This window comes from Onthophagus taurus, chromosome 10 (genome assembly GCF_036711975.1).
Source record: "Onthophagus taurus isolate NC chromosome 10, IU_Otau_3.0, whole genome shotgun sequence".
In the NCBI taxonomy this organism is placed as follows: domain Eukaryota; kingdom Metazoa; phylum Arthropoda; class Insecta; order Coleoptera; family Scarabaeidae; genus Onthophagus; species Onthophagus taurus.
In genome coordinates, this window is record NC_091975.1 from 1,421,818 (window position 1) to 1,434,432 (window position 12,615).

Genomic DNA, 12,615 nt, shown 5'->3' on the forward strand with positions numbered 1-12,615 from the left:
CGTTTTGTGTGTGTAACAGCGTACGCGCTCCAGATAATTGCGCCGTTAACGGCGTCTCGGACGTGTACGAACCGATCTGGTTCGCTTGCATCGCCTCCATTAAATTAGACCTTTTCTTAGTTCTTTGCCAAGAAAGTACGATCGGCATAAATCTCCCGCTGGTAATGGAACGGCGCAGCGGCGACCGCTCGAAATATAACCAACTTTCAAATCCAATTAAAAGTGCCACAAGATCGACCCTGTCTACTACTTTGTAATTGTTATTTGACCGGAAACCAAAACGGCGCCTCTCCGAAATGCGAAAGGAAACGGGGCGGCGGCTCGTTAGTTATGATTATGAAAGTGAGAAGTCGAAATCTGCAATGCAAGTTGATGCAGAGATCGCCGCGACGAGACGATGTAGGTCGTAGATCATCTCAGTTTGTACTTTTAGAACTTCATAAATTAACACACCTGACTGTTGAATAGTATTAAGTGACGACGTGTTCGCTTTAATCTTAATCGAAAATTAATTATAAAGACTCCATTTTTTTCAATTAACTTTATCAAATCATTTTATACGTTGATGATTATCTTAAATGAAGACCAACAGTAGTAAATTTCCAATCTGCCATCCTGAAACGAGCATCTGGTAGCTAATGGTACTGCTGTTCTTCGCATACTCGGCTTTTCTCGTCCCGTTAAATGGTACGGTTTGCACGCGTATCTACACGTGGAACGCAATCCTATTCGCTGTGCAATCCTCGGCACACGCTCCCGAAGTAAGCGGGAGAGGTAGAAGGAAAGTAGTGTGGCCCCGAAGAAGAGTTGTCTTCAGTTGCCGGCAAAGAGTCGCGAACGGCCGCCGTTTCGCTATAATATAATAACAGTGCCACTGTGTCACAGAAAATGACAACTTCGAGAAGTGCACCGTTGCGACGTGACAGTTCAAGTCATCAGGCAGAGCGAATATCGATGATTGCCCGGTGATCCACATTCTAGAAATAATTGTAAGCTTGTTTGTCACCATTTTTGTTTCGTCTCTTTCCCCGCATTTAGAATTCGCCTATTTAATGATTTTCTTTACGACTATGTCCGACGTGGAACGTGGAGAGAAAGAGGAGAGTCTCTAAACGCTTAATTGTTTAGGCCTTCTTCTTTGGCCTGTATAAGTAGATAATCGTTACTTGATTGGTTCATTAAATAGAGAATCGGAAATCGATTCAGTTTTCTTATCTTTAATTATTATTATGCATTATTAGCTGCAATAAATTTAATTATTTATCAATAATTTCACAAAAAAAAATTTTTTACAACATACAACCGATAAGCACTACTATATAAACCAAAATCGAACGATACAAATTCATACAATCGTGCTTCATCGTCCAAAATGCATCTTGTAATTAAAAACGCCACGATGTCCCTAGCCGTTCGTAACTTCAACATTGGAGTGGTAAGCTGCAGTGATACATCAAAAATTATCAACTTCCTCGAAAAACATTACTTCCCACACGCCTCCCTATGGAAATACGCCAACATCCAAAACACCCCGGACGTATTAGAAACTCTAAAAAAATTCTGGACGACCGCTTTAAGTCAAAACATTTCCGTTGTTATCACCGATGAAAATGAGGAAATCGTCGGGTTATCTTGCAACATCGTAGTTCATAAACAAGCTGACATTAATTATGGATTAGATGAAACGATCAATAAGTTTCTTACCGAAGTTGGAAAGGAAATATATAAAAAATACGAAGATTTAGAACACTACTTCTATATCGTTTTTGTTGCTGTTCGTGATGGTTTCGCTCATTTTAACCTGGAAAAGAGGTTGGTTAATTTCTCTAAAGGTGTAGCAGCCGATTTTGGAGTGAAAATTATCCGAATGGATGCGCACAATGTTGAGGAAGCCAAACGTGCCAAAAAAATTGGATTCAAACTGGTTTATGAGATTGAATATAACGATTACAAAGATGGTGAAAAGCAAGTTTTTTTGGGGGATTCCCAAGATGTTTTTAGTGTGTTTACTATTAAGAGTAAGCACTGCCCATTTAGTTGTTTCTTATAAATTTATATTGAAACATTTAATTTAATAAATAAAATTAATAAAAAACCTCAAATTTATAAATTTGTAAAATAATTAATTAACTTGGAAACTTAAAATTTGGTATAATCTTAAACATTCTTTTATAAACCTAAAAAGTTTCATTTCCTAATTTCAAACACTTTAGGAGAAAAAGTTTTTTGATTTCATTCTGGAAAAAGTAAATTTTTGAATATTTTTATAAATATAAGGTTCATCTTGGAAACTTAGAATTTGGTATAACCTAATCTCAAACATTCTTTTATAGCTCCAAAAAAATTCAGGATTCAATTCAAACCCGTTTCGGAGAAAAAAACGTTTTTGTATGATCTTCTTTTCAAAAATCGTCAAATTGACATGTATGATTTTTAAATAACATTGCAGGAAAAACTGTTTATCCAAAATACTTAAAATTTGGTATACCCTAACCTCAAATATTCTTTTATAACACAAAAAAAAATTCAGGATTCAATTCAAACCCGTTTCGGAGAAAGAAACATTTTTGTATAAACTTCTTTTCAAAAATCGTCAAATTGACATGTATGATTTTTAAATAACGTTGTAGGAAAAACTGTTTACCCAAAATACTTAAAATTTGGTATAACCTAACCTCAAATATTCTTTTATAACTCCAAAAAATTTCAGGATTCAATTCAAACCCGTTTCGGAGAAAGAAACGTTTTTGTATAAACTTCTTTTCAAAAATCGTCAAATTGACATATATGATTTTTAAATAACGTTGTAGGAAAAACTGTTTACTCAAAATACTTAAAATTTGGCATAACCTAAACTCAAATATTTGTTTATAACTCCAAAAAATTTCAGGATTCAATTCAAACCCGTTTCGGAGAAAGAAACGTTTTTGTATAAACTTCTTTTCAAAAATCGTCAAATTGACATATATGATTTTTAAATAACGTTATAGGAAAAACTGTTTACCCAAAATACTTAAAATTTGGTATAACCTAACCTCAAATATTCTTTTATAACTCCAAAAAATTTCAGGATTCAATTCAAACCCGTTTCGGAGAAAGAAACGTTTTTGTATAAACTTCTTTTCAAAAATCGTCAAATTGACATATATGATTTTTAAATAACGTTATAGGAAAAACTGTTTACCCAAAATACTTAAAATTTGGTATAACCTAACCTCAAATATTCGTTTATAACTCCAAAAAAATTCAGGATTCAATTCAAACCCGTTTCGGAGAAAGAAACGTTTTTGTATAATCTTCTTTTCAAAAATCGTCAAATTGACATATATGATTTTTAAATAACGTTGTAGGAAAAACTGTTTACCCAAAATACTTAAAATTTGGTATAACCTAAGCTCAAATATTCTTTTATAACACAAAAAAAATTCAGGATTCAATTCAAACCCGTGTCGGAGAAAGAAACGTTTTTGTATAAACTTCTTTTCAAAAATCCTCAAATTGACATATATGATTTTTAAATAACGTTGTAGGAAAAACTGCTCAGCCAAAATACTTCAAATTTGGCATAACCTAACCTCAAACATTCTTTTATAACTCCAAAAAATTTCAGGATTCAATTCAAACCCGTTTCTGAGAAAGAAACGTTTTTGTATAAACTTCTTTTCAAAAATCGTCAAATTGACATATATGATTTTTAAATAACGTTATAGGAAAAACTGTTTACCCAAAATACTTAAAATTTGGTATACCGTAACCTCAAACATTCTTTTATAACTCCAAAAAATTTCAGGATTCAATTCAAACCCGTTTCGGAGAAAGAAACGTTTTTGTATAAACTTCTTTTCAAAAATCGTCAAATTGACATATATGATTTTTAAATAACGTTGTAGGAAAAACTGTTTACCCAAAATACTTAAAATTTGGTATAACCTAACCTCAAATATTCTTTTATAACTCCAAAAAATTTCAGGATTCAATTCAAACCCGTTTCTGAGAAAGAAACGTTTTGGTATAAACTTCTTTTCAAAAATCGTCAAATTGACATATATGATTTTTAAATAACGTTGTAGGAAAAACTGTTTAACCAAAATACTTAAAATTTGGTATAACCTAACCTCAAATATTCGGTTATAACACCAAAAAAATTCAGGATTCAATTCAAACCCGTTTCGGAGAAAGAAACGTTTTTGTATAAACTTCTTTTCAAAAATCGTCAAATTGACATATATGATTTTTAAATAACGTTGTAGGAAAAACTGTTTATCCAAAATACTTAAAATTTGGTATAACCTAAACTCAAATATTCTTTTATAACTCCAAAAAAATTCAGGATTCAAATCAAACCCGTTTCGGAGAAAGAAACGTTTTTGTATAAACTTCTTTTCAAAAATCGTCAAATTGACATATATGATTTTTAAATACCGTTGTAGGAAAAACTGTTTACCCAAAATACTTAAAATTTGGTATAACCTAAACTCAAATATTCTTTTATAACTCCAAAAAATTTCAGGATTCAATTCAAACCTGTTTCGTAGAAAGAAACATTTTTGTATAAACTTCTTTTCAAAAATCGTCAAATTGACATATATGATTTTTAAATAACGTTGTAGGAAAAACTGTTTACCCAAAATACTTAAAATTTGGCATAACCTAACCTCAAATATTCGTTTATAACTCCAAAAAATTTCAGGATTCAATTCAAACCCGTTTCGGAGAAAGAAACGTTTTTGTATAAACTTCTTTTCAAAAATCGTCAAATTGACATTATATGATTTTCAAATAATGTTGTAAGAAAAACTGCTCAGCCAAAATACTTCAAATTTGGCATAATCTAACCTCAAATATTCTTTTATAACTCCAAAAAAATTCAGTATTCAATTCAAACCCGTTTCGGAGAAAGAAACGTTTTTGTATAAACTTCTTTTCAAAAATCGTCAAATTGACATATATGATTTTTAAATAACGTTGTAGGAAAAACTGTTTACCCAAAATACTTAAAATTTGGTATAACCTAACCTCAAATATTCTTTTATAACTCCAAAAAATTTCAAGATTCAATTCAAACCCGTTTCGGAGAAAGAAACGTTTTTGTATAATCTTCTTTTCAAAAATCGTCAAATTGACATATATAATTTTTAAATAACGTTGTAGGAAAAACTGTTCAGCCAAAATATTTCAAATTTGGCATAACCTAACCTCAAACATTCCTTTATAACTCCAAAAAATTTCAGGATTCAATTCAAACCCGTTTCGGAGAAAAAAACGTTTTTGTATAAACTTCTTTTCAAAAATCGTCAAATTGACATATATGATTTTTTAAATAACGTTGTAGGAAAAACTGTTTACCCAAAATACTTAAAATTTGGTATACCCTAACCTCAAACATTCTTTTATAACTCCAAAAAAATTCAGGATTCAATTCAAACCCGTTTCGGAGAAAGAAACGTTTTTGTATAATCTTATTTTCAAAAATCGTCAAATTGACATATATGATTTTTAAATAACGTTGTAGGAAAAACTGTTTATCCAAAATACTTAAAATTTGGTATAACCTAAACTCAAATATTCTTTTATAACTCCAAAAAAATTCAGGATTCAAATCAAACCCGTTTCGGAGAAAGAAACGTTTTTGTATAAACTTCTTTTCAAAAATCGTCAAATTGACATATATGATTTTTAAATACCGTTGTAGGAAAAACTGTTTACCCAAAATACTTAAAATTTGGTATAACCTAAACTCAAATATTCTTTTATAACTCCAAAAAATTTCAGGATTCAATTCAAACCTGTTTCGTAGAAAGAAACATTTTTGTATAAACTTCTTTTCAAAAATCGTCAAATTGACATATATGATTTTTAAATAACGTTGTAGGAAAAACTGTTTACCCAAAATACTTAAAATTTGGCATAACCTAACCTCAAATATTCGTTTATAACTCCAAAAAATTTCAGGATTCAATTCAAACCCGTTTCGGAGAAAGAAACGTTTTTGTATAAACTTCTTTTCAAAAATCGTCAAATTGACATTATATGATTTTCAAATAATGTTGTAAGAAAAACTGCTCAGCCAAAATACTTCAAATTTGGCATAATCTAACCTCAAATATTCTTTTATAACTCCAAAAAAATTCAGTATTCAATTCAAACCCGTTTCGGAGAAAGAAACGTTTTTGTATAAACTTCTTTTCAAAAATCGTCAAATTGACATATATGATTTTTAAATAACGTTGTAGGAAAAACTGTTTACCCAAAATACTTAAAATTTGGTATAACCTAACCTCAAATATTCTTTTATAACTCCAAAAAATTTCAAGATTCAATTCAAACCCGTTTCGGAGAAAGAAACGTTTTTGTATAATCTTCTTTTCAAAAATCGTCAAATTGACATATATAATTTTTAAATAACGTTGTAGGAAAAACTGTTCAGCCAAAATATTTCAAATTTGGCATAACCTAACCTCAAACATTCCTTTATAACTCCAAAAAATTTCAGGATTCAATTCAAACCCGTTTCGGAGAAAAAAACGTTTTTGTATAAACTTCTTTTCAAAAATCGTCAAATTGACATATATGATTTTTTAAATAACGTTGTAGGAAAAACTGTTTACCCAAAATACTTAAAATTTGGTATACCCTAACCTCAAACATTCTTTTATAACTCCAAAAAAATTCAGGATTCAATTCAAACCCGTTTCGGAGAAAGAAACGTTTTTGTATAATCTTATTTTCAAAAATCGTCAAATTGACATATATGATTTTTAAATAACGTTGTAGGAAAAACTGCTCAGCCAAAATACTTCAAATTTGGCATAACCTAACCTCAAACATTCTTTGATAACTCCAAAAAATTTTAGGATTCAATTCAAACCCGTTTCGGAGAAAGAAATGTTTTTGTATAACCTTCTTTTCAAAAATCGTCAAATTGACATATATGATTTTTAAATAACGTTATAGGAAAAACTATTTACCCAAAATACTTAAAATTTGGTACAAACTAACCTCAAACATTCTTCTATAACGTTGAAAGGTATTATCTAAACCGCTTCGGCGAAAAAATTTTTTTTAACATTACAAAAACTTGATTAATAAGATTTGCTCTTAGTATAGATGAACAAAAAATGATTTATGAATAGAAAATCGTGATTTTGACTAACATTAAGTATTTTAAGTTGAGATGTATGGCAAAGTCATCGAGAGCGACAATAGTTTCCGGGCAAATTCCGGCCTAAATCTCTTCTTCAACATCTTTTCTTCTCTGTAGCACAGTCGTCGACACATTGACTTGGTCTTTCATTGAAAACCTCGCCGTTTTATCCGTTTATCGCCGACAATGAAGTTGGAAATTGACGATAATTGCATTAGGTTCTGTCGGTTATTTAGCAATTTGAGTGGCACATGAATAGCGTCATTGACAGGTGAATTTTCAACACATTTCGTAGGATCTCGTTTTACAAATTAATTTATTTATTTACACATTTAGGTCAAATATGGTATAATTTAATTTAATTATAATTGATTACATTAAAATTATTTATTTTATTTTAAACATTTAAATAAAGGACGTTTGCTTTTTATGGCAAAAACGCTAAAAACGTCTTCTTCGGATTCTTCGGAAAAGATTTCTTCTTCACCTTCAGCTTTATATTCGCTATATTTTATCTCATTGACAAGTGTAAATCCAATTTTTTTGGCTGTATTAGCTTCGGAAATAGTGTGTGAATCCAATCGGACGATGGCTAATCCATAATCGGCCGCGATAATCCTAGAATAATTAACCAACCTTTTTTCAAGACCAATATTACTGTAATCGCCGCGAATTCCAAATAAAGCTATATAAAAATAATGCGCTATATCTTCGTGTTTTACATAAATTTCTTTTCCCACTTCTTTAATGAACGCTTTGATGGCATCTTTATTTCCATCTTGTCCACAATCAACCGGTAACTCTTTATGGACGACGATGTTGCAAGCAAACCCGATTATCTCCCCGGATTCATCGGTGGCAATCACAGAAATGTTTTGGCTTAATGCAATCCTACAGAATTTCTTCAAATTTTCGATGGCTTCTTCGTTATTATCAAGATGGGCGTATTTCCAGAAATAAGAGTTGGGCACGTAATGTTCTTGAAGAAAATCGAGGATTTTCGGCAACTCGGAGTAATTTGCCATTCCAATGTTAAAGTTGCGAACGGCAAAGGACATTGTGGTGTCTTTAACTGTAAGATGCATTTTGATTAAAAGCTAATGGTGAAGTGACTAATTTGAACGAATCGGTTTTGATTTTTATAGTGCTTCTTATCGGTTAAAGAAATTTGTTAATTCGATTAAATTACGAAGTAAGTTTACAAAATCGAAAAAAGTATTTGAAATGTTAATAGAAAGAATGAAATCGCTTGTGATTCATGTTAAATTTCGGTATTAATTTATTTTAAAGGAAGTTCGTGTTTGAATTTCGTTCTTTAACTTTTAAATATCTAATGGAAAAGTATTTACATATTTCCATATTAATATCACACAGTAATCAATTCGATAAATCTGTGGATTAAGTAACTACTTCCTATATTAGCCAGGTATGCGCCTCGCCGGTTACCGCTATTTGCATAAATAAACACAGGACGTGGCGGAGGCATTTATATGTACGTAATTGATTTTACGTTTGTACAAATAGCCACAGCATAGAAAGGACAAAAAACGTATTGTTAATTACCTAAAACGCTAACCCTAACGGTTCAACTTTTTAACACAAGAAGTCTTCCTCGAGCTTTAACAGGAATAACTACTCGCATAAGTATTAATACTTTCCCATTTAAATCAAATTAGAATATTTTTTTAATTCTTAATTTATACATTTTTAAGGGCCCAGTATGCTCTGGATGGTTTTGTTGAGCGCCGTGTCACTGTGGGCAGCTCCAGGTAATTTACTCTTACTCGCTACCACACTTCTTCCGAGGTCAAGGTAACAGTTCCAGAGTTAATCTCTTCGGGCGAGCGACGTGTAAGATCTAATCTCTTCTCTTTGGAGAGATAATCTACTTCTTGCCGTGCTTCTAATTTGCGTCTCACGTCCGCCGCGTGAAGTGAAGAACCGCTGGGAGAAAGTGACTCCGACTCCACGTTGAGAGATGTTGTTAAACTTAACGGCTCCTGTCCTTTTCCAGCGTACCAAATCAGCCCGAAACCTTGCTACGTCGACGGCATGGAAGGAACTTGCATGTTCGTCTGGGAATGCATCAAATCAGAAGGTTACCACATAGGAATGTGCGTCGATACCTTCATGTTCGGATCATGTTGCGCCCATAATATCACAGAGAACACGGTTTTGCCGCAGTATTCAAATAAGCCGTCTATTTTATACACTCCGCCTAGTCATCATAGTCACGTTACAAGAAAACCGACACAAAATAAATTTACTACTAGTCGACTTAAAACTACCAGGTATCTTTATATTTTAATTCTCCACCTTTGATTATATATAATATGGATTGAGCTAACTGAATAAATCTACTAACAAAAATGTTGCTCAAGGTGAATAGACGCAGATGGAAAGCGATAATGTGAAAGTGTAACAAAGATAGATATATTATATGTCAGTACGCTTCTATATCTATCTCACTTCTATCAGTACAGGGTGGTTCAAATTCGATGTCCGAATAGGCTAACTCGGAAACTATAAGAGTTAGAAAAAAAGTAGCTTACATGTCATGATCTCGTTTTTCGAGAAACTGCTAATGCCGAAAACCTCATAGCGCTATCGTCTTTTGTTTTTCCGCTAGAGGCTAAAATTGAAAATATCGTAAAACCAGCAAGCGCAATTATCTTGGTTATTATTATAGCTGGAGTATTATAACTAAAACATTATATGGACACTTTTTTACAGAGAATTTGATGACGTAGTCAAAAAAAATTTTTCGGTTTTAGATTTTGAGATATTATCACAATGTTCGTTTTTTTAAATGGAAACAACCACTGATTACTCGCTTATTAAATTCGTTATTTTTTTCTGATTACAAAAATATAGGGTTTGACAGGTCTATTTCTTATTGTTTTAGAATAAAGCTAAAAATTAACTTTTCTTTTAGTGTCTTCCAAGAAATTAAATTTACAGTTTCCTGTAAATTACGGTACTATAATTAAAAATTAAAAAAACATTTTTCTGATATTTGAAACAAATATATTTGTTGAACTATTTATTTATATATGTAATTATACAAAAGTTGGAATAGATTGCATAATTTCACATTTTTATATTAATATTTAATATTATTATTAAATGACTTAATAAATTATTGATAGATGGCGCTCATATATATTTTTTTAATTCAACCTAAACATAGCAACATTTGTTTGTATTCAAAAATTTTCTAAAAATTCTGTTTTTTAAGATGGATTACGAAAATTACGAAAAGTTTAACATGTTAGAATGTTACATATTAGAAAATAAAGTAAATTTTATATAAATTTTTAGTAGAATAATTTTTAGTTATAGTACCGTAATTTACAGGAAACTGTAAATTTAATTTCGTCGATGACACTAGATGGAAATTTTATAAAAAAAGTTTATTTTTAGCTTTATTGTAAAACAATAAGAAATAGACCTTTCGAACTCTATATTTTTGTAATTAGAAAAAAATAAAGAATTTAATAAGCGAATAATCGGTGGTTGTTTCCATTTAAAAAAATGAAAATTGTCATGATATCTCAAAATCTAAAACAAAAAAAATTTTTTTGTCTACATCATCAAATTCTCTGTAAAAAAGTGTCCATATAATGTCTTAGTTATAATACTCCAGCTATAAGAATAACCAAGATAATTGCGTTTGCTGGTTTTACGATATTTTCAATTTTAGCCTCTAGCGGAAAAACAAAAGACGATAGCGCTATGAGGTTTTCGGCATTAGCAGTTTCTCGAAAAACGAGATCATGACATGTAAGCTACTTTTTTTCTAACTCTTATAGCTTCCGAGTTAGCCTATTCGGACATCGAATTTGAACCATCCTGTACACCCATTATATAACTATCTCTCTCGTTGGCTCAATCCATATTATATATAATCAAAGTTCTCCACATAATCATTTGAGATTATTAACTTTATTTTAGTAAACCTAAGGGATCGATACAAACCACGAAATCGACCATTTCATCGCCATCTAACGATGGTAGGCCGAATCAGTCGACGAAACCTGCAACAGTTCCAACAAGATTCACCTTAAAACCGCCTCTAACTCAAAGTGGGTATCACGTGGCTAATTCTATTTTGGTTCATTCAAAACCCGGATGGCAAACGACCACCGAACCGGGATTTATAACCCTTTTAAATAACCAAAATACGATTTCAACGCAAACCAAACCGGTCACTCTATATCAATTTACAACCGAGCCGGGTTTCGTAACGAAACAAAAAACGAAACCTCCTTATAATAAGCCAACTAAACCAACGAAGAAACCTTTGTCTTTTACCACTGGTAAAAGTACCATAAAGTTTTCTTCTAAAACAACTTCAACATCTACAACAACAACAACAAAACCAACTACAAGGTAAATTTTTATTTAATAATAATCGTTCTCTATTCCTAAATAAATATTTTAGACAGTAATTGCTGAATATTATACAGGTGTCCCGCAACGATTGTACAAAACTACATCAGCGTATTCTATAATCAAAAATAAACAAAAAAAGCTTAGTTAAAATGGACCATTTTCGAGATATTCAAAGATTTAGTTTCATAACTTGATATTGTTAACATCATGAATTTAAATTTGTTTTTATCAAAGAAATTGTATTGTTACACAATTTCTTTGGTTTTTATAATAATTAAGTCGTTACTATGATTACGGTAAGTTGTCTAATCAAAAAAAAATAATAATACTTCACGAAATTTGTGACAGAATTAAAACGCTATCAAAATACACTCAGTAAAAGCCTTTGGAATAAAATTTTAGCAAAATATGCAATCTCCCTATTTTCGCATAGTCTAAGTGTCAAAAAAGATGATAATTCAAAAATTCTTGGAAAGCGTGTTTATTGAAATTAAGAAATAAAACTTATTTTAAATTGAAGCTTAAAGCTTTCTGTTTAAAGCGATGTATAACAATCGATGGGTTGAATTAGAAAAATATTGAGAAAAAGAGTATTGAGTTAAAAGTAACATTTTCGTATAACCTAAAAGTGTCAAAAAAGATGCTAATTTAAAAATTCCTGGAAGCCGTATTTATTGAAATTAAAGAATGAGACTTATTCTAAATTAAAGCTCAAAGCTTTCTTTTTAAAATGATGTATAATAATTGTTGGGTTGGATTGGAAAAATATTGACAAAAAACATGTTGATACAAAACTTACATTTTCGTATAACCTAAGAGTGCCAAAAAAGATGCTAATTTAAAAATTCCTGGAAGCCGTATTTATTGAAATTAAGGAATGAGACTTATTCTATATTAAAGCTCAAAGCTTTCTCTTTAAAATGATGTATAATAATTGTTGGGTTGGATTGGAAAAATATAGAGAAAAAAAATGTTGAAATAAAACTTACATTTTCGTATAACCTAAAAGTGTCAAAAAGATGCTAATTTAAAAATTCCTGGAAGCCGTATTTATTGAAATTAAGGAATGAAACTTA

The 12,615-nt window shown here is 30.8% G+C and overlaps 1 protein-coding gene across 3 annotated transcripts in view; it reads left to right on the forward strand.

Annotated features, from left to right (window-relative positions):
* The window catches only part of LOC111413571 (serine proteinase stubble), a 36,207-nt gene that overhangs the window by 17,184 nt on the left and 6,408 nt on the right, over nt 1-12,615 (forward strand). Inside the window, exons 1-4 of one of the 3 annotated variants that reach the window (XM_023044595.2) lie at nt 336-989; nt 8,857-8,913; nt 9,159-9,435; nt 11,099-11,536. In XM_023044595.2, the coding sequence (XP_022900363.1) occupies nt 8,865-8,913; nt 9,159-9,435; nt 11,099-11,536 (764 nt within the window). In that variant the 5' untranslated portion in view covers nt 336-989; nt 8,857-8,864. The other 2 variants (XM_023044594.2, XM_071199640.1) reach the window with 2 other exon arrangements.